This window comes from Citrus sinensis, chromosome 9 (assembly GCF_022201045.2).
Source record: "Citrus sinensis cultivar Valencia sweet orange chromosome 9, DVS_A1.0, whole genome shotgun sequence".
Taxonomy (NCBI): Eukaryota; Viridiplantae; Streptophyta; class Magnoliopsida; order Sapindales; family Rutaceae; genus Citrus; species Citrus sinensis.
In genome coordinates, this window is record NC_068564.1 from 1,415,505 (window position 1) to 1,438,354 (window position 22,850).

Below are 22,850 nucleotides of genomic sequence, written 5' to 3' on the forward strand. Positions count from 1 at the left end.
ACAAATATAGAAACTGTAGAAGCCCATAGAAGAACAGGAAAAGGGTTACAAAAGGTCCTTATAAGTAATTCTAATTCGGAGAGAATTTGGGATCATCTATGAATTTGTGCATATATTTGTGGTTCACAATCACATTTTATAAATTTAACAATTTATAAATATAACAAGTTGATTAGGTGGATAGAATTAAGAAAATACCACTGTCATGGTTTACAATTTAATTTCATAATAAAAGACAAGACATAATTATAATAAGGCACCGATAGTATGTTATATTGTTTTCTGAAGATCTTAATATGAGCATTGAAATTTTAAGACAGCCCAAAGTATTTGGAGCAAATATAAGGGACTCTCGATGAAGAGTCATGGCTGCAACAACTTGGAGATATCATTTTCCAACGATGTTGAATTTGTTGAAGCACTTACTATCTATGAAGGTTTAAAGAAGATGGCCAAATTTTGATGGGATCTTTATCCTTTAATTATTGAATTAGATTCACAAAATGTGATTAGACTGATTACTAACAAGCTTGCAAGCTGGAGTAAGTTTGGATGGCTAGTTGAAGAGATTCAAGATCCAACTAGGGTTGTTGCTAACTAACGTTGTCTTTAAGCTTGTCTCTATAGTTGGTAATCTAGTGGCTCTAAATACTGGACAAATGAACTATAATGAATACAAAAGTAACTTTGGCAATACAGAGAATGAAGTTGCTCAAGAAGCTATCACCATCAACTTCAATATCATTCACGAGATGTTATCAAATTTTGTTGCATACGTAATTAATTGCTCAGCATATAAAACAGGAAGCTGTTTACTGAATTATATTGCCTACGTGTACAATCATATAACGAGAAAAATATATATATATATGTAAGTACGTAACGGTTCCAATAGAACTATCTAATCGATATTTGTAATGAATCTTGGTGCGTTCATCTTAATATTTTCGCTTACTATAATTCGAGTAACGTTATTAGATTATTTTATTGATAGATAAGAGATTACATATTTAGGTACTGTGGAATTAACTGGGGAAGAAGGAGATTATCTTGAATTTACGAGTAGAGATTGATTTAAGAGGATTGATCTAATGCCTCTAGTCGGGTGGGTTTATACACCTGATTGTAAATATTATTTTACAATTGAATACTCTTTGGTGTCTCTTAAAGAGGCTTTCACGAATTTGAGTGCTTTCTGAAACAGACAACACAAAAATCCAAAAACGAACACACGTCGACTCAAGCACAGACGTGTGCCATGACGATATCAGGAAGCCTTCCTCTTCCTCTACCTCTCTCCCCCATCATAATTCCGCATTCACATATTTACGTATAAAGGAATCAGCAAGCCAGTGCATTGTCATAAACGGAAGCTCCCTTCAGAGTTCACATGTCCACGTGAGCTCCCTTCAGAGTTCACGTTATTACTTGTTCAGAGAAAGGGAAGGAGAAGGGTCTTCGCTTGATCACATTTGAGGTACCATCAACTTTTGATTATCTTTTTGTATATGCAAGTACTTCAACTTCGCTTCACTTGCAATATATGCCACTAGCGATGCTATGCTCCATGAAAGTTCTCTTGCATTCCCTTGCCTTGCTTTTGTAATTTCACTTCTCATAATAAGGAAGAAGTTTTTGTTTTTTTATCACTCACTTGCATTCACAACTTTGTTTTTTATTTTTTATTTTTGGGGACTTGGACCAACCGGTATCATCCCTGGAGGTTTTACAGTTGAGCTAACCAGCATCACTTGCTACTTTTTTGGTTCTCTATTTTTGAATTTAATGCTCAAGGAAATTTCATGATAATTTGTTTTAGTTGGATTCTTGGAATTTTAATAAATATATAGTATATTTATGTGGGCTTGTAAATGAGTATGGGTTGGTGTGCAATACAGGGCTCGAAGAGCAAGTGAAAGTGATAAAGCAAGATGGGGGATTTATGGAGAATGTTTTGTGGGGAGTCTGGGTGTTCAGACATTGGTGGAAAGCCATGCCATAATGCTTTTTTGCTCTTGAGTGATCCAAATTCATGCATCAATCATGCGTTGATCATTTGCTTTGATATTTTGCTTTTAGCCATGCTCTTATTCAATATGATCCAGAAATCATCATCGAAGTCACTTTACATTCCTGTACGTTTTCAACGGTTTACAACGCTGCAGAAAGTGGCTGCAGTTGTTAATGGCTGTCTTGGAATAGTGTATTTGTGCTTGGCCACTTGGATTTTAGAAGAGAAGCTGAGGAAAACTCACACTGCTTTGCCATTGAATTGGTGGTTATTAGTATTGTTTCAAGGTGCCACATGGTTGCTTGTGACTTTAATCGTAAGCCTTAGGGGAAATCATCTACCAAGAGCACCAATGCGGCTATTGTCCGTTCTTAGCTTCTTATTTGCTGGAATTGTCTGTGTCCTATCCATCTTTGCAGCCATTTTAAGCAAAGATGTAACCATCAAGACAGCCTTGGATGTTCTTTCTTTCCCTGGAGCAATATTGTTGCTTTTATGTGCTTATAAGGTGTTTAAGCATGAAGAAACTGATGTGAAAATTGGTGAAAATGGCCTATATGCCCCTTTGAATGGGGAAGCCAATGGTTTAGGTAAAGGTGATTCTGTTAGTCAAATTACTGGATTTGCCGCTGCTGGTTTCTTCATTAGATTGACATTTTGGTGGTTGAATCCATTGATGAAAAGGGGTAGAGAGAAGACTCTAGGGGATGAAGATATTCCGGATTTGCGCAAGGCAGAGCAAGCAGAAAGCTGCTACTTTCAATTCCTGGATCAGTTAAACAAACAAAAACAAGCAGAACCATCATCTCAACCATCGATATTGAGGACAATACTAATATGCCACTGGAGAGATATTTTCATGTCTGGTTTCTTTGCGTTGATAAAGGTTCTCACTCTATCTGCGGGCCCTCTATTCCTTAATGCCTTCATTTTGGTTGCTGAGAGTAAAGCAGGTTTCAAATATGAAGGTTATTTATTGGCCATAACACTTTTCTTAGCAAAGATCCTAGAATCCTTATCGCAAAGGCAGCGGTATTTCCGAAGCAGGCTTATCGGACTGAAAGTGAGGTCTTTGCTCACAGCAGCAATTTACAGGAAGCAACTCCGATTGTCCAACGCTGCTAGGTTGATGCACTCAGGGGGTGAGATAATGAATTATGTTACAGTGGATGCTTACAGGATTGGAGAATTCCCTTTCTGGTTCCACCAAATTTGGACAACAAGTGTCCAGCTTTGTATTGCCCTGATAATTTTGTTTCATGCAGTGGGATTGGCAACAATTGCAGCCCTGGTGGTTATAACTATCACTGTTCTATGTAATACTCCACTTGCGAAATTGCAACATAAGTTTCAAACTAAGCTGATGGTCGCACAAGATGAGAGACTTAAGGCTTGTAGCGAGGCATTTGTGAACATGAAGGTGTTGAAACTTTACGCCTGGGAAACTCATTTCAAGAATGCCATTGAATTTTTGAGGAATGTGGAGTACAAATGGTTATCAGCCGTTCAGTTGCGAAAAGCATATAATGGCTTTCTCTTCTGGTCTTCACCTGTTTTGGTTTCTACCGCTACTTTTGGGGCATGCTATTTCCTCAACGTTCCCCTATATGCTAGTAATGTTTTTACTTTTGTAGCAACATTACGTCTAGTTCAGGACCCTATAAGAATTATCCCTGATGTGATCGGAGTTTTCATTCAAGCAAATGTTGCATTTTCACGTATTGTAAATTTCCTTGAGGCACCAGAGCTGCAAAGTATGAATATCAGGCAAAAGGGGAACATAGAGAATGTAAACCGTGCCATTTCCATTAAATCTGCCAGTTTTTCATGGGAAGAGAGCTCTTCAAAGCCCACTATGAGGAATATAAGTTTAGAGGTTAGACCTGGCCAAAAGGTAGCCATATGCGGAGAAGTTGGTTCTGGCAAATCAACCCTTTTAGCTGCAATTCTTGGAGAAGTACCACATACACAGGGAACTGTAAGTTGTTCCTGTTTGTTCTCTTTCTTTTTCATATTTGTGAAATGCATGCAAAAAGTTGTGTCCTCGTATGTTGTTCTGCGGATTCTACGTCTATGACAAGTCCTGAAATTTATTAACAATTTATACTGATATAAGTTCTGGTCTGTTTTCTTCTAATTCATAGATTCAAGTGTATGGGAAGACTGCCTATGTTTCTCAAACAGCATGGATCCAGACTGGAAGCATACGGGAGAATATTTTATTTGGGTCTCCTATGGATAGCCATCGATACCAGGAAACACTTGAGAGGTGTTCGTTGATAAAGGACCTTGAGTTGCTTCCCTACGGTGATAACACCGAAATAGGTGAAAGAGGTGTTAATTTGAGTGGTGGTCAGAAGCAGCGAATTCAACTTGCTCGTGCTCTCTATCAGGATGCTGATATATATCTATTGGACGATCCGTTTAGTGCTGTGGATGCTCATACTGCTTCAAGTTTATTTAATGTAACTACTTATCTTAACACCACATTCTCTTTTGTTAACTAGGTTTTAGTGAAAGCTAACTTAAAACTCTGCAGGATTATGTTATGGAAGCACTGTCAGGGAAGGTGGTCTTACTTGTCACACATCAAGTTGATTTTCTTCCTGCATTTGATTCTGTTTTGGTTAGTCTATTCTCAACCTCCAGCTTTTTCATTATTTTCTAATAATTTATTTGATCCTCTTTATTTGTATTATGTATCTATAATCACTTGAGATTGGTTTGTCTCTTGGGTTTTGTTTCTTGTTGCCACATCTTTCTGTCCGAAGAACGTCCTGTGTTATTGGTTTTGTTCTTCTGTTTTATTGTTTCCATGAGATAGATTAGTTTGGCAATGAAACTTGCACCAAGATTATTACATGGCTTTGTTGATGTACTATTATTACAAAGAAGTGATTTCAATCAGTGTGGATCATCATAGCTCATTCCTAAAGACTAAATCTTGGACCACTGCGATATTACCTTTTTTTTTGGCAGCAACACTGTTTAATACTTATTTCTGTGAATTATAGGCTTTTTCATTTTTTGCATATATTTTAGATTGATCTAAATTTGCCAAACATTTTGTATAATGCTTGTTAATTAGTTTTAAATTCTGAAACTTATCAACACTTATTCTTTGGTTTCAAATCCAAGTAGCCTAAGAAAGAGTATAGTTTTCCAGTTTTTGTTTTCTTAATACGCACCTAATTCACACATCAGAATGAACAATCTGGTGAAACCAGCCGTATAAAATTATCCTCATTAGTCTTGCCCTGGCAGACATGCATAATTATTGTTAAAACTCTGAGTTCTGTTCCGTGTTACTTTTGTTATTTAAACTATGTAAGTTATTTGCATCTTAATCTTGAATCTTTTGGCAGTTAATGTCAGATGGGGAAATCCTGCGGGCAGCTCCTTATCATCAATTATTGGCCTCAAGCAAAGAATTTCAGGAACTTGTCAACGCGCACAAAGAAACCGCTGGTTCTAAGAGACTTGCTGAGGTCACTCCTTCCCAGAAAAGTGGAATGCCTGCTAAGGAGATCAAGAAGGGTCATGTAGAGAAACAATTTGAAGTATCCAAAGGTGATCAGCTGATTAAACAAGAAGAAAGAGAAACAGGGGACATAGGGTTAAAGCCATACATACGATATCTTAATCAGAACAAAGGCTTTTTGTTCTTCTCCATAGCCAGCCTCTCTCACCTTACATTTGTGATTGGTCAGATATTGCAGAACTCTTGGCTGGCTGCCAATGTAGAAAATCCTAATGTCAGCACATTACGGCTGATAGTGGTTTACTTGTTCATTGGATTTGTCTCAACACTATTCCTGATGTCTAGATCTCTCTCTAGTGTTGTTTTAGGTATTAGATCATCAAAATCTTTGTTCTCACAGCTTTTAAATTCCCTTTTCCGTGCACCTATGTCTTTTTATGACTCTACACCTCTTGGAAGGATACTTAGTCGGGTATGCATCTTCATCGTAAACTGTTTGTTTTTCTGAAAGGGATTGATAAGACTGATATTTCTGCTTCTTATTATCAAAATTTTGTCCTGATACAGGTTTCTTCTGATCTGAGTATTGTCGACCTAGATATTCCATTCAGTTTAATCTTTGCTGTCGGGGCTACCACAAATGCTTGTAGTAATCTAGGAGTACTTGCTGTTGTCACATGGCAAGTCCTATTCGTTTCCATACCAGTGATTTTCTTGGCAATTCGCTTGCAGGTAATATTATGCAAAGTTTCTGTTTTCATGGGTAAGAGGCAGTTTTCCTTCATCTTCCATGGAAAAAGCTACCATTTTAGCCATGTGATGTGAATATTGTTGCATGAATACATGAATTACCAAAACTACACCCTGTGCATATTTTGGAATTTGAAGCAGGGATGGGAGGGTGTTGAACTAACGAGTAAATTTTATATTTGCTTTTGTTTCTTCGCAGAGATACTATTTTGTTACTGCAAAAGAATTGATGCGGCTTAACGGCACAACCAAGTCCTTGGTAGCAAATCATCTAGCTGAGTCTATAGCAGGAGCCATGACAATTAGGGCTTTTGAGGAGGAAGACCGGTTTTTTGCAAAGAACCTTGACCTCATTGATACCAATGCCAGTCATTTCTTCCATAGTTTTGCAGCAAATGAGTGGTTGATCCAACGCCTAGAAACACTCAGTGCAACTGTTATATCCTCGGCAGCATTCTGCATGGTTTTGCTTCCTCCTGGAACTTTTACCCCTGGTGAGTAAATTAATTTCATTGGAGACTCATTGCTACTTCAGGAAATTCTTAGGAATATGCATTAGAACTTCGAAATAATTTTTTAATATACTTAGCTCTTCTTATGTAGGATACAGTAATAATAATTACTTGTGTTATTTTCAGGATTTATTGGAATGGCCCTTTCTTATGGTCTTTCATTAAACAGTTCCCTAGTAATGTCAATCCAAAACCAGTGTACTCTAGCAAATTATATCATATCTGTAGAAAGACTTAACCAATACATGCATGTACCAAGTGAAGCCCCTGAAGTAGTAGAAGACAACCGCCCCCCACCCAACTGGCCGGTTGTTGGTAAAGTGGATATCTGTGATTTGCAGGTATTTTGTTTATTTTAATTTATTTATTTTACTATTATTCTGATCTACGATGGTTACCATGCTGAGAGCAATGATTCGCAAACAGATCAGGTATAGGCCCGATTCACCACTCGTCCTTAAGGGTATCAGTTGCACATTTGAAGGAGGGCACAAAATTGGTATTGTTGGTCGAACTGGCAGTGGGAAGACTACTTTCATAGGTGCTTTATTTCGTCTGATCGAGCCAGCCGGAGGGAAAATTTTAGTAGACGGTATTGACATTTCTAAGCTTGGACTTCACGATCTTAGGTCGCGTTTTGGAATAATACCTCAGGATCCTACACTTTTCAATGGGACCGTGAGATATAATTTGGATCCCTTGTCTCAACATACAGACCAGGAAATATGGGAGGTAAATTTCAATTGATTTTTTCCATGCGGTTGCTGGCTGGTTGGGAGATTCTTTTATCTGGTAATAGTTTCTCTGTTTGCCACTGCATTTTTATTTTTTGCTCTACAATTGTGTAGGTTCTTGCAAAGTGTCATCTTGGAGAGGCTGTCCGCGAGAAAGAAAATGGCCTAGACTCCTTAGGTGAGTATTCTAACAATATGTAGATTTTGGGAATTTATTTTCCATATTGGTATTAACTGAAGTCCGGTTTTTCCAGTTGTGGAAGACGGATCAAACTGGAGCATGGGGCAAAGGCAACTGTTCTGTTTGGGCCGTGCTCTTTTGAGGAGAAGCCGCATATTGGTGCTTGACGAAGCAACTGCATCAATTGATAATGCAACTGACATGATTCTGCAGAAAACTATTCGTGCAGAATTTGCTGATTGCACTGTTATCACGGTAGCTCACAGGATTCCAACGGTGATGGATTGCACTATGGTACTTGCCATTAGTGATGGTGAGTTTCATTATTTATTAGCTTCATTGAAAATCTATAACTCTCTCTCTCTCTCTCTCGCACACACACACGTGTGTGTGTTTGTGCGTATTAACAATAACTCATTTATGGATTCCTGGGTGCCTCTGCATATTTTCTCATTCTAACGAGTTCATTTCACTAATTCCATCTCTATGTTCTTCAATTAACTAAAAGAAGTGGGTAATCTGCTATGTTCAGGTAAACTAGCGGAGTGTGATGAGCCAATGGAGTTAATGAAGAGGGAAGGTTCACTCTTCGGGCAGCTAGTAAAGGAATACTGGTCTCATTTGCACTCTGCAGAATCACATTGAGGCTACCGATTATTTCTTTTGTAGTTCTTTAATTTTCTATTTCTTTAACAGCAAAGAGAAATTAAAAGTGAAAGTAGTGTTAGGAAATTGATGAGTGAAGTAGGGCCACAACTAAAATGAAATTGGAAGAAAAATGAAGAATAAGCATACAACAGGACACCGTAGTTTATGTGGTTCGATCTTTAACCTACGTCCACATGTAAAAATAAAAAGGATAATTTTTTTACTATATAGGGAGAATTATAAATATTTTGAGATAAATTCCTCACTACCCAAAACCCAATTTATTACATCCACACTCTCATATATAAATATTGAAAACAAATGCTTATAAAGAGAAACTTATTTTTTTCTCTTTTATAAGCTCTCGGATGCACTCAAAATGAGATGCAAAACTCATTTGCATGGCTTCCCTTTTAAAGCCAATTGTTGGCTAACAAATTACACAAGTTAGGTTTGGTAGCCACCTAACTTGTGGGAGAATTGTTGAAAATCATCAAATCTCCAAGTGGGAGAATTGTTGAAAATTAGTACAAGACTTCTAGAAATGGTTGAAAATCAGTGCAAGACTTTTAGAAATTTGGTGCCGTCATTGACATTTTGATTTAGTAATTGCCGACTATGGACAAAATGAAATGGAGGTGGATGAGTTAGGTGGTTGCCAAATCTAACTTGTGGAATTTGTTAGCCAACAATTGGCTATAAAATGAGAGCCATGCAAATGAGTTTTGCATCCCATTTTGAGTGCATCCAAGAGCTTATAAAAGAGAGAAAAATAAGTTTCTCTTTGTAAGCATTTGTTTTCAATATTTATATATGAGAGTGTGGGTGTAACAAATTGTGTTTTGAATAGTGAGGAATTTATCTCAAAATACTTGTAATTCTTCCTATATAGTGAAAATTTTATCTTTTTATCTTTACCTGTGAACTTAGGCTAAAAAGTCAAACCACGTAAACTACGGTGTCCTCTTGTGTGCTTATTCTTCATTTTTCTTCCAATTTCATGTTAGCTGTGGTCCTGCTTTACCCATCAAATTCTTAATAGTGGTATCAAAGCAACTGGTTGTATTTTTTGGAGTCTGTGGTACTGTTCAGGTAAAAGTACTATTCACGTATACAGTACTGTTCCCGTATACGGTTACTGTTCACGTGAAACGGTGGGAGCTGATCCTAGCAAAGTTAATTTGTGGTGAAAAGCGATGGCGGGAAAATACGAAATTGAGAAGTTCAACGGAAATAAATTTTCGTTGTGGAAAATGAAGATAAAAGTTGTATTGAGGAAAAATAATTGCTTTGCAGTAATTGGAGAAAGGCCCATAGAGATAATTGATGACAAATAGAACGAGATAGACGGCAACACCATTTTTTATCTACACTTGGCACTTGCAGATAGAGTATTATCTAATGTGACAGAGAAAAAGATAGCAAAGAAAGTATGGGATACTCTTACAAAATTGTAAGAGGCCAAAACGCTGCACAACAAGATCTTCTTAAAAAGAAAACTCTATACCCTTCGAATGGTGGAATCTATATTAGTAACTAACTTAGGGATGGCAAATTTTTCCGGACCCGGCCCGGACCCGGATAAACCCGGACGATCCGGTCCGGGTTAAACCCGCCCCGGGTGCATAAAAATGAGGATCCGGGTAGCATTTTTTCAAACCCAGATACATGCGGGTCCGGTTGCGGGTTTAACCGAACCCGGATTCCGAAAACCCGGACGCGCACTAAAATATTAATAATTAATTAATTAATTAATTTTTATTATTAAATATAAATATAAAAGCCAAAAGTAAAAAAAAAAAAAGGAAAGAAACGAAAAGAAACCCTAAATCCCCACCCCAACCGCCACCTTTATTTTCCTCTTCCTCAACATCAATTCAATTCATCATCATCCACCCATCGTCAATTCATTATCAACAATAATAACAATCAATATCATCCTCAACATCAATTTAAATCATTGTCAATTCATCATCGATCATCATCAAAAGCAACAAACAATCTTTGGCACCATCAAATTCAACCTTATCTCTCATCTCTCATCAAATTCGATCTCATTTCTCTCTTGTTCTTGGATACTGGATCTCAAACCTTGCTCGCTACTCTCATGGCTGCCACCTCCTCGATTCGCTGGTGCCTCAACCGACACCTTAAAGAAACTGCTAATCTACTCTTGTTGGCGCTCGATCTCATCTCTCTCTTGTTCGTGGATGCTGGATCTCAAACCTTGCTCACTGCTTTCATGGCTACTGCCTCTTGGACTCGCCGGTGTCTCAACCAACACCTCAAATAAACCGCTAATCCACTCTTGTACAAAGTCAAAAGGGGCATGCACAAAGGCTTTATTGTTCCAGCCTCCAAGTTTCCGGGTTCAAAACCCGCAATTCGGAAACCCGAATTTTTCCGGGTTGAATCCGTACCGGACCCGGAGAAAGAAAATGCGGGTTTATATCCGGATCCGGGAAGGAGAATTGGCATCCGGGTCCGGAACCGGAAAGGCCAGACCCGGACCCGGACCCGGTTTTTGCCATCCTTAAACTGACTACGTCAACACCTTGAAAACTATATTTTCACAACTCACAACGTTGGGTCATAATATAGAGGAAAATGAACACGCGGAACTTCTACTTCAAAGTCTACTAGATTCATATGATTAACTCATCATTAACCTGACGAACAACAATTCAATGAACAGTCTAATTTTCGACGATATTGCAACCTCCGTATTAAATGAGGAAAGTAGGCGAAAAAACAAGGAAGACATACTGGTGAGTTCGCAGCAGGCAGAAGCGTTATCAGTGACGAGAGGGAGATCAACGGAACGTGGCCCCAATGGGAGTCACAATCATGGTAGATCAAAATCCAAAAGTAAGAAAACTGTTAAATGCTACAACTGTAGCAAAAAAAGGCACGTCAAGAAAGAGTGTTGGAACAGCCAGAAGAGATGAGAGGGCAAAGAACCTGAGTCATCAAATGCTCAGAGGTGTGTAGCAAGTACCTCGGATGATGGCGAAATTATCTACAGCGAGGCAACAACTGGTTTAGAAGGCAGAAAACGGTTATCTGACGTCTGGCTTATATACTCAGGAGCCACCTGGCACATGACCTTTCGGAGAGAATGGTTCTACACATTAAATCTATCTCAGGAGGATCTGTATATATGGGTGATGATTATGCCTTAGAGATCGATGGTATTAGTACAACCAATATAAAAATGTTTGATGGTACAATTCGCACAATTGAGGAGGTACGACATGTCAAAGGCTTGAGGAAGAATTTATTGTCTTTAGGACAAATGGATAGTCGTTGGTATAAAACTCATGTAGAAAATGGGATCATGAAGATTGTTAAAGACGCGCTTGTATTAATGAAGGCAGAAAAGATCGGTGCGAAGCTATTCATGCTTAAAGATGAAACACTACAGGAAAACTGATGCGTGTGTCGCATTAAATGGAGAAGAGTCGACGATGATAAGACATCTCAAACTTGGCCACATGTGGAATAAGGTTTGAAAATTCTCTCTGAGCGGAACTTACTTCCGGGACTCAAATCACTAAGTTTACCATTCAGTGAGCATTGTATTACAAGTAAGCAGAATAGATTAAAATTTAGCAGATCTGTTTCCAGAAGTAAATGTATTATAGACTTGGTTCATTCTGATGTTTGAGAATCACCGGATATATCCATGGGAGGAGTAAAGTACTTGGTGACTTTTATTAATGATTATTCTAGGAAACGTTGAGTGTATCCAATCAAGAAAAAGTCAGATGTGTTTCCAGTATTCAAACAATACAAAACGCGGGTAGAACTTGAATCCAGGAAAAGATCAAGTGGTTGAGGACAAATAATGGTGGAGAGTATACAGACGGCGAGTTTCTTGCTTTCTGTAAGCAAGAAAGTATTCAGAGGCAGTTCACGGTGGCATACACTCCCCAACAAAATGGAGTGACAAAGAGGGTGAACAAGACTCTTACAAAAAGGATAATTTTTTCACTATACAGGGAGAATTACAAGTATTTTGAGATAAATTCATCACTACCCAAGACCCAATTTATTACACACACTCTCATATATAAATATTGAAAACAAATTATTATAAAGAGAAACTTATTTTCTCTCTTTTATAAACTCTCGGATGCACTCAAAATGAGATGCAAAACTCATTTGCATGGCTCCCTTTTTATAGCCAATTGTTAGCTAACAAATTCCACAAGTTAGGTTTGGCAGCCACCTAACTCATCCACCTCCATTTCATTTTGTCAATAGTCAGCAATTACCAAATCAAAATGTCAATGACGGCACCAAATTTCTAAAAGTCTTATACTAATTTTCAACAATTTCTAGAAGCCTTGTACAGATTTTCAACAAGTAGATGTGTAGTATCCCTTTAGCATAGCCCGGCTAGAGAGAACAAAAAAAGAAGAGGAATGTTTTTTCCTTCATTAGGTTGAGTTAGCTGAACCTGAGGATCTAACCAGTAGACTATTAAATACATCATGCTAGAGCAATTCTTTACAAATTCAGACATATTATGCACCAATGCTTGTTGCATCAGTCTGAAAATGCCCATGAAGTGTGAGATTGTTAGGTAATTCTCTTGAATGACAGTAAAATTATCCATTAATATTCCTTAACACACTTCCTACAAAACTAACAAAAGCATCTAATTAGTGTTTCCACAGAGCTTGCTTTCCAATCTGGTAAACAACTTGACACCTCCATTGCAAGCATTTTAGCAACAGCAACGAGTACTCACTTGTCTGCCCTACCTTTGGCGCCATATAACTTTATGTCTAAAAATTTTAACAGTTTGATGTAATATTTGTCAATATTAACATATATTAAATGAGTTTGAATGTGATATAAAACTTCTCTTCCCTAAAGAAAAGTTACACCTTTTAACTATATCAAATGAGCATATTTTGCAGCATGGTGCTGTGCTGGTAATCCTTAGGGTTCCCTTTAAAAACTAACTTCTACCTTAACATAATAGCCTTAAATTCCCGTAACTATACAACAAATCTTTTATTTATGTTAATGACCTGTGATTAATCCTGTTCAGCATCTGGAACTCTAAATACTGGACAAATGAACTATAATGAATACAACAATGCCGTTTATGCACCAAAAAAAAAAAAAAAAACACCTGGACAAAGCCAATCTTGCACATAGGAAAAAAGGAGGCAAGGAATAGAAAGAAAGAAATAGTTTACCAGTTCCCATCCATGCTTTACTGAATTGCATTATGGGAATGTTCAACAGGGATTATATTTTCCTGCATGCTATGATTTCCAGAGTATCATCCACTGATATAGCAGATTTGCCCTAAACATCAATCAACCACTTAATAGTCATATACAATATACACCAAATAACTAGTGAAATTCAAATTTGTGATTAACCGCATTTAGACAGGTAACTTTCTAAACCAAAATCACCCAGACAATAATTTAAAAAGCAAAAAAAAAAAATCACATGACCAGTGATTCTATCCGGCTCTTTAATCAAACGAACTCTGGTCTGAGCATCCTGCCACAATCTATCACCAGCCCAGATAAAAAAAAATCACATTTTTACCAAATTGAACGTTAAAAAATTCATTTTTTTACCAAAAAAAAAAAATCACATAGCAGTGAATCAAACACAATTGTCAATATACAAAATCTAAGAACACTAACCTGCCAGGTACGTAAACATTGAAAGCAATATAGATGATATCCTGGTCCTAGTAATCATACTGGATAGCTTGTTACTCGATCCCCCGCTTTGCATTTTTTTTCCTTTTTATCTCTCTTTAAATCTTGTGCCCTTTTCTTTCTCTTTTCCGTATCGATGGATCAAAAAAGAGTTGATTTAACCTTTTCGGCCGATCTTCTAAGTAGGTTTCTTGCAGAGATTTTGTAAATGAGATCTATTGTTTGATTTGATGGAGGTTTTATGTTGGATTTTGATAACTGATAAAAAGTGAGAGCTTTGTTGTGTTGTGTTCGGAGGAGAGTTAGTTTTTTGTGGTCACTCGGTTCCAGTGCCACTTTCTCAAAATAACGAACATCTATCTAATTTTAACTTTTTTATTACCAAATAAGAAAAATAAATAATAATATTTTTTATTTTTTATGTTGTAAATAATGTTAAAACATAATTTTTTATTTTCTAGCCGTACACGATATTTTACTAGACTCTACTCATGCCATTCAACTGGAGAGATTCGCCTCAGGGTGAGAGATGAGAGGACATAGCTGAGCTGGTATTTTTTATTACTCAACAATAATAACAATCTGTAAGTTGTAACGTTACTAATTTATTTTTTTTAAAAAAAAGTGAGCTGGATCTTTAGATGGTTTGCCAACAAACCATACCTTGATTGCTCTAATTGAAAATAATAATTACCAATAAAAAACAAATGGGAATAATTAACCTACCATCCAATTCAAAAATGAAAAAAAGTGCAATAAATCAACCCAGATTTTGTTGATATACAAAGCACATTTTCCTGTTTACAAACTGGATCCATTTATTAAGTAACATTGGCGCACAGCAAATGAAATTAAAAAAAATGGGGTAATTGGCTAGCCATAAAAGAGTGGAGCTATTGGCACCCCTACATTATTCTTACAAAACCCCACTTTAAATAAAATTATACTTAAGGATAATTGAAAATTAAACACATATAGATTTTTTTCCAGCAAATTACTTAATTCATAATCAATCTTTTAAAAAAAAAATTATATATGCTACTTCATATTTAACTAAAATAAATTGTACAAATGTAGAATAATCTATTGTTCTCTTTTGATTTCTTATTGATTAAATATTTTTATACTTAAAATTACTTTGAAATATGTGTTATTTCAACCAATGATGAATACTAAAAAACTAATCACCCATATAACTTTTTAATTTGTGTGTAGATTAATAATAAAATTAAAAATAGCACAATAATACTTTGAGTTTTAATAATAAAATAAATCAAATAAAAATTGAGAACTTAGAAAAATATATCTAAAAAATGACATTTTCGAAAATAAAATAAATATAACTAAAAATGAGATTTTATGAGGAGATGAGAGGGGGTGCCAATAGTCCAACTCGCCGTAAAATGATAAAAAGTACCAGAATATCAGCTTTATGGTTACTATGATCATTATTGGGCTGAATCTAGGCCCAACTAATTTTCGTATGTCTCCCATACTGGGCCATTATGAGCAACCTTTCATACAAATATAGAAACTGTAGAAGCCCATAGAAAAACAAGAAAAGGGTTACAAAGCTCCTTATAACTAATTTTAATTCAGAGAGAATTTGGGATCGTTTATGAATTTGTGCATATAGTTGTGATTCACAATCACAATTTATAAATTTAACAAGTTAGATTAGGTGGATAGAATTAAGAAAATACCACTGTCATGGTTTACAATTTAATTTCATAGTAAAAGATAAGACATAAATTATAATAGGACACCAATAGTATATTCTATTGCTTTCTGAATGTCTGAATACAAGCATTGAACTTTTGAGACAACCTAGAGTATTTGGGGCAAATATAAGGGACTCTCAATGAGGAATTATGGCTGCAACAACTTGAAGATATCATTTTTCAATTATGTCGAATTTGTTGAAACATTTGCTATCTATGAAAGTTTAAAGATGACCAAATTTTGATGGGGGCTTTATCCCTTAATTATTGAATCGGATTCACAAAATGTGATTAGGCTGATTACAAAATTTGATCTTAAATTATCTAAGGAATGACAAAATAATTAATAATGGTACGATAATTTGCATTATAGTTCAAGAATAAATAAAAAATATATTACACTCCCAACAAGTACCATTTTAACTAACACATCCAACAAAATTTATGTTTCAGTGTACAGATTTCTTTCTAGAGTAATATCATAGCGATTTTTTTTTTTAAATTTTTGTAATTCTTGTTACTTTTCACACAATCATGTAAAGTAAGAATAATTGCCTTCGCCGGCTTTTGTGCATCATTGCGTTGGAATGAAGCTAAAAAATATTGACATGAATATGAATAGAATGATAATTACAACTCAAAGCAAATATTAATAATCAGCTTACCACTGTCACTCACCGAACACCTTATCTAGTTCCTGCAACATATATACATGATTACTTTTCAGAACTATAAAATAAAATTGACAAGAAAGAGAACAAATAAATTAGAGTGTTGGGTGGGTTTAGAATAAATTAATTAATGAATGATTTCTGGGATTGGCTTGCATCACCGACTGCAATCAGTCTTTTATATTTCCACTTCCACCACATAATTTTTTTAAAAAATTTTATTTAATAAGAATTAGATTGTCACCATCTGATGACGTTCACGGGTAGAGAGCATACGGCCAGACAAAAAGATTGTATCTAAAATCTGAAATGTATAGATTGCTTAATATGAATTATTGAATGGCCAGTGCTACGTTACGTTAATCGTAACGTACGCTAGTGTGTGTGGCGTACGTTACGATTAACGTAACGTAGCGGGATTCTTATTGGATTTGATTTCTCTTAATATTTTATATATGTGTAAAGATTATTTTTAGAGCGACAACTGTAAAAGTGTTTATTGGCAAAGATTTGTAAGTGTAATTTTAAAATTAACTCTTTTAATAAGTCATCCCATTTTACTAACCACTATTAATTATGGTGTGGAATTTTGAAAAGCCTTTTGTCATTTTGTTTGTCTTTACACTGATAAGGGGATGTACATTGCATAAGCAGTCTCAATTTTCCTGTTGCTTGTCTTTCTCTTTGCGACGTGCTTTCTAGCCGCTTAAAAGGACCTTAATATATTATGATTCATGAAACCAACTCTATTTTGAAACACAATAACAACGACACCTTGTGATTTGGTAAATGGTCGCGAAGATTCTCTTATTTTTTTAAATAATCACACATATTCTTTTATAGAACATGTAAACTCTTTTTTAAGTTGATAAATAATTATACAAACCCTTAAGTTTGTAATCATTTATTCCTTCACAATCATATATACCCACCTTTTTTTTTCATAATTAATTTCATACTCTATTTTGTTCCTATTCTCTTATCACTAAAAATTAAAAAAAAATCTAACATATAGGATTCAGACACTGAGTCCCTTCTTAGAGTCCGCTAGAAGAGCCGATGGTGCTAGAATCTGCATTTTTTTGACAAACAATAGAATAAACAAGGGAAAAAGGCAAATAAATATTCTTTTAATGTACAATTTTAATGATTTATACTATAAACTTATTGTCACATTGTTGTATATATATATATATAAAGAGTTTTGATATTGCATTATTTGAAATATGTGTGTGTGTGTGTGGTTTTTGCTCTTTTATATAGACCTACATTCACGTAAATATTCACAATAAATTTATAAATTAATTCCGTCTTAAAAAAAAGAAAAAGAAAGAACTCCTGGGTCCGTAACATATTCATAAAATGGAACATGCGTTGATGGTAGAACCTTATATGTTGTTGATGGGTATGCTCGGTCATAATAATTCCATTTCGAAAAACAAGCTTCAGTACTAAGAGATAATAACATATATATATATATATATATATATATATACAGACGACAAAATGTAAACAAGTGGCGATTTTTTTTTTTTTTAAAAACGTGGTTGAAGACTTGAAGTCGTTATCAGCTTGAATTATTATTGTCTTAATTTTGTCTTTTGCATGGTTAATGCATTTGACTAATTTAAAAAAAAAAAGTTTATTAAATTGTTATGATTTTTTTAATTTTTTAATTAGAGACTTTGAGTTCGCTTATGGCCTATCCCAGTTAAAAGAAGATTATGCACATAAACTTTTATATATATATATATATATAAGTTTGTGTGAGAGGGCATGACTAATAAATTATTTCTTTTTTTTTTCTAATTTGTTAAATGATTGCAGATTAAATCCATGCTGCGTTTACTTTTTGGATTTGAGTGAGAATACTGAGGAGTGGGAATCCTTAGATTAGGAGTGTGGAATGGGAGTGGGAGTGCGAGTAGGGTGTTTACTTAGACTAAATAAAAATATGGATTGTCAATCAGAATCCTAATTATTTGTTTACTTTGTCTTGTATTGGGAGTAAATTGTTTTAAATTATAATTTTATCCTTATGTATAGAATTATAATTTGTAATTAAAAAATTAATAAAAAATATATTTGGAAAATAAATTAAATATTTTATTATATTTATAAATTAATAATAATTACTAATATTCTTAATTATGTAAATCATAATTTTTTGTTAATTTAAATTTAAATTATGTGAATAAAAATTATTAATAATAGCAACACAAATGAAATATTATTATTGATAATATAGTACAAAATTAATATTTTTTTAGAATAAAATATTTATTATTATTAATTAATATTTATTAAAATTAATGTTTAATATTATTAATTTAAATATAATATTTATTTATTTTTATTTTATTAAATTTAATAAAATAAATATGATATAATTATTATTTTTAATAAATATGATATTATTTATTTTATTAAATATTATTTATTTATTTTTATAAAGATAAAATGGGAAGAGGGGGGAGTGGATTCTCACTCCCACTCCCCCCTTTTTTAAGGTAAGTAAACACTGGAGTGAGAGGAATCCACACTCCATACTCCCACTTCAGAAAGTAAACACTGCCTTAATCTATTGCCAGTGTAGTAGTGCGTGTAAAATGGAAAATTTATAGCCCATAAAACTATGTGGCTATCTCCTCCGAAAACAAATAAAAATAAATAAATTAAAATACCCGACTGAGATAAAGAGAGTGATGTCTCCAAGACAAGCAACAGAAGAAAGGGAAAATTATCAGCTCTCTAACTTAAAATTACTTTATTTTTAAAAAAATTATAAAAATTTAAATTTGTTCAATTTTTTTTTTATCTTACACTTGCAATTTATATTAATTGTACCAAAAAAATAGAATTATATTTACAAAATAATCAAATAAAAATAAACATAATTACAACATGATTCTTATAATGATAATTATGTCTTTTAAATTTTATAATATTTTTATAAAATAACTTTATTAATAAAATTTTATTAATCGATTCGATATACAGTTTGATTTGATAATTTGTGCGGCTAATACTACTCTCAGATTTAACCAATTCGACATACGGTTCGATTTTTATTAATATGAAATGATTTAAAAGTACTAAAAAAAATAAAAATTGAATCAATTTCTCATCTTATTCGATAAATTTGTGATTTTGATAAAAATGTTCAGTCATAAGCATTTTTTAAAGAAAAAATTATAATTTTCTTGTTTAAAAAATGAGATTAAGCTTAAAATGTACATAATTATGATCAAACAAATGGATCCAAAAAGAATAAAATTATGTTTTGCGACTTCAAATAAAAATTAACAAGAAATCTTTGTCATAAAGTAAAAAATTTCGCCTAATACAACAAATACTATGTCATGTGAAAAAAAAAGAAGATAAAGTTTTATTTTAGAGTATATGCTCGTTTAGTTCTTATAGTTTAATTAATTGTCTATTTAGTTTTTATATTTTAAACAATACTTCAAAATATCATTATCGTTAAATATGTTACATTCTTACTCTTAAATTTTCTTAGCTTTTATCATCATATTCTTGCAACAAATATTCTTGATATTAATCAATTTATTTTTATAAAAGTTAACTTTAGCAAATTAACCAATAATGATATATTGACAAATTAACCAATAATTCACAATATGGGTAACCAATATGTTTAAAAAATAATAATAAAAAAATATTTTATAAAAATCAACATGATTTTTAGTCTCAAAATTTTATAATATTTTTAAAATAGAATAATTTTAAGGTGGATGAGCGACAATGCGTGTGGAAAAAGTTTGTAGCTAAGAGCATCTCTAAAATGCTCTATTAATTTTACTCTTCAAATATTTATTTACTTACATATGTGACAAAAAAGAGAGTAAAAAAAAAAGTGTTATTCTCCAAAAGTCTCTTTAAATCTAAATAAGTTAATATTATTTTAATCAAATAAATATTTTTTCAAAAGAAAAATAAATAGTAATTAAAGCACTTCTCTCTCGAATAAAAAATAATAAAATATAAATTGAAAAGTGAGAAAACAACTCTATAAAATTTAAGAGAGAGAATAATTTATTATTTGAAAAATCTGAATTTGAGTGTCTTTTTAGAGTATTAAATGATGTTGAATTTGTTGAAGCAGTTGATATTTATGAAAATTTAAAGATGACCAAAATTTTGACGGGGGCTTTATCCTTTAATTATTGAATCAGATTCACAAAATATGATTAGACTGATTATCGGCAAGCTAAAGTGAGATTGGATGGCTAGTGGCAGAGATTTAAGATAAGATATGTTTAAGGGTGTTGCTAATGTTGTCTTTAAACTTGTCCCTAGAATTCATAATATAGTGGCTCACAAGTTGTCTAAATTGACTTTGTAGGAGCCAAATTATTGTCTTTTGGTTGCAAGAAGCTCTTGCCGAGCTTTCAACTTTGTTATCTTCTGATAAACAGTCTTCCAATCTGGTAATTAAAAAATTCAGAACTATTAAATAAAATTGACAAGAAAGAGAAAAAAACAAATTAGAGTGTTGGGTGAGTTTAGAATAAATAAATTAATGAATGATTTTAGGGATTGACTTGTATCACCGACTATAATTTGTCTTTTATATTTCCACTTCCACCACATAATTATTGGATTTGATTTCTCTTAACATTTTATATATGTGTAAGATTATTTTTAGAGCGACAACCGTAAAAGTGTTTATTGGCAAAGATTTGTAACTGTAATTTCAAAATTAACTCTTTTAATAAGTCATCCCATTTTACTAACCACTATTAATTATGGTGTGGAATTTTGAAAAGCCTTTTGTCATTTTGTTTGTCTTTACACTGATAAGGGGATGTACATTGCATAAGCAGTCTCAATTTTCCTGTTGCTTGTCTTTCTCTTTGCGATGTGCTTTCTAGCCGCTTAAAAGGACGTTGACGATTCATGAAACCAAGTCTACTTTGAGTCTTGAGAGTCACAAATCACAATCATATATGCCCGCCCCTTTTTCTTTTCATAATTAATTTCATGCTTTATTTCGTTCCTATTCTCTATCACTAAAATTAAAAAAAAAACTTAATAAATATTTTTTTAATGTATAATTTTAATGATTTATACTATAAGCTTATTGTTGCATCAAGGCCGGTTTTAGAGTTTTTGGAGCTTTAGACAAATTATTTTTATGAGACCTCTTTTTATTCTGCAACTTAAATACTCGAAAAAACATAAAATATCTCAAAATTCGTTCCATATTTAGTTCTTAAATTTCAACAATAATTAAGATCTTAAAAGTTTTTAAAAATAGTGAAGAAGATATTCTTTTTTACATCCATTAAAACTATTACAAAAATAAACAAAAAAAATAAATAAGAAAAATACTATTTTAAAATAGAATATCTAGAATTGTATCACATAGAAAGCTGAGAAGATAAATTGATAATCAGATAATGGAAATAAACTTTATATTTCAAGAAATTAACTTTTTCTTTTTTAAATGAACTAATGAATGTAATAATTTTCTTTGTACATATGACATCAAGAAATTGTTTCATCTATTTATTTTTTAGATTATAAGATTTTTAATAGAAATTAGAAGGAATACTAAAAGTCAAATATTCTAATGTTAAATAATTAAGTTTTCTTAGAAAACTCAAAAGGTTAAGAATTTAATTTTTTTTCTTGGAAAGATTAATAGTTAATGAATTAATGGTTAAATAATATTATTAATTTTATCTCTTTGATACTAAGATTAACAAATATAGATAGGTTTCCTAAAATACGGAATTAAAAAGAAAAAAAAAAAGCACTCGTTAATTAAAAAATTATTAAGGACATACTCAAAAGATGGGGCTTTCAAAAGATATAAGACCTTAGGCGACCGACAGTTCGCCTATACTTAAGACCATCACTGTGACGCATTGTTGTTATTTTTTTAATTAAATATGTTTATATTAAGAGTTTTGATATTATATGTGCGCGTACGCATTGTTTTTAATCTTTTATATAGACCAACACTCACGCAAATATTCACAATAAATTTAAAAATTAATGTGGATTAAAAAAAAAGAAAAATAAAAGAACTCTTGGGTCCGTAACATATTCATAAAATGGAACATGTGTTGGTGGTAGAACCTTACGTGTTATTCATGGATATGCTCGGACATGATAATTCCATTTGTCAAAACAAGCTTCAGTACTAAAAGATAATATATATAATTATATAAATTGGAAAATTTGGACAGACGACAAAATGTAAACATCTGGCAATTTTGTTGTTTTTTTAAACCTTGGTCGAAGTCGTCTTCAGCTTGAATTATTATTGTCTTGATTTTTTTTCTTTTGCATGTTTAATGAATTTGACTAATTTAATTAAAATTTTTTATTAAATTATTGGGATTATTTTAATCTTTTAATTAGAAGACTTTGAGTTCGTTTATGACCTATCAATCCCAGTTAAAAGAAGATTATT

The 22,850-nt window shown here is 33.1% G+C and overlaps 1 protein-coding gene and 1 long non-coding RNA gene across 4 annotated transcripts; one reads left to right on the plus strand and one right to left on the minus strand.

The window, feature by feature from the left end:
- Positions 1-1,071: 1,071 nt before the first annotated feature.
- LOC102616353 (ABC transporter C family member 10-like) lies at positions 1,072-8,574 on the plus strand. The gene is made up of 12 exons (XM_052433141.1): positions 1,072-1,477; positions 1,899-3,989; positions 4,156-4,476; positions 4,551-4,637; positions 5,377-5,964; positions 6,060-6,224; positions 6,442-6,736; positions 6,881-7,095; positions 7,181-7,486; positions 7,603-7,666; positions 7,743-7,982; positions 8,202-8,574. The coding sequence occupies exons 2-12, from the start codon at positions 1,932-1,934 to the stop codon at positions 8,312-8,314; spliced, it is 4,452 nt and encodes a 1,483-aa protein (XP_052289101.1). The 5' UTR covers positions 1,072-1,477; positions 1,899-1,931; the 3' UTR covers positions 8,315-8,574.
- On the minus strand, positions 5,376-14,368 carry LOC107178649 (uncharacterized). Of its 3 annotated transcripts, none has more exons than XR_008051552.1 (3): positions 13,996-14,368; positions 13,531-13,856; positions 5,376-5,527 (listed from the first exon to the last, which is right to left on the minus strand). It is a non-coding gene; the product is annotated as an uncharacterized LOC107178649 (long non-coding RNA). The 3 variants fall into 3 exon arrangements; XR_003067232.2 differs by lacking the exon at positions 5,376-5,527 and adding an exon at positions 6,592-6,733; XR_003067233.2 differs by lacking the exon at positions 5,376-5,527 and adding an exon at positions 10,065-12,718.
- Between the last annotated feature and the right edge of the window lie 8,482 nt (positions 14,369-22,850).

Coding starts and splice junctions, on each gene's coding strand:
- LOC102616353 (XM_052433141.1), top strand. CDS start 1,932: ATGGGGGATTTATGGAGAATGTTTTGTGGGGAGTCTGGGTGTTCAGAC. Junction 4,477..4,550: donor CTGCTTCAAGTTTATTTAAT/GTAACTACTTAT, acceptor AAAACTCTGCAG/GATTATGTTATGGAAGCACT. Junction 7,983..8,201: donor GGTACTTGCCATTAGTGATG/GTGAGTTTCATT, acceptor TGCTATGTTCAG/GTAAACTAGCGGAGTGTGAT.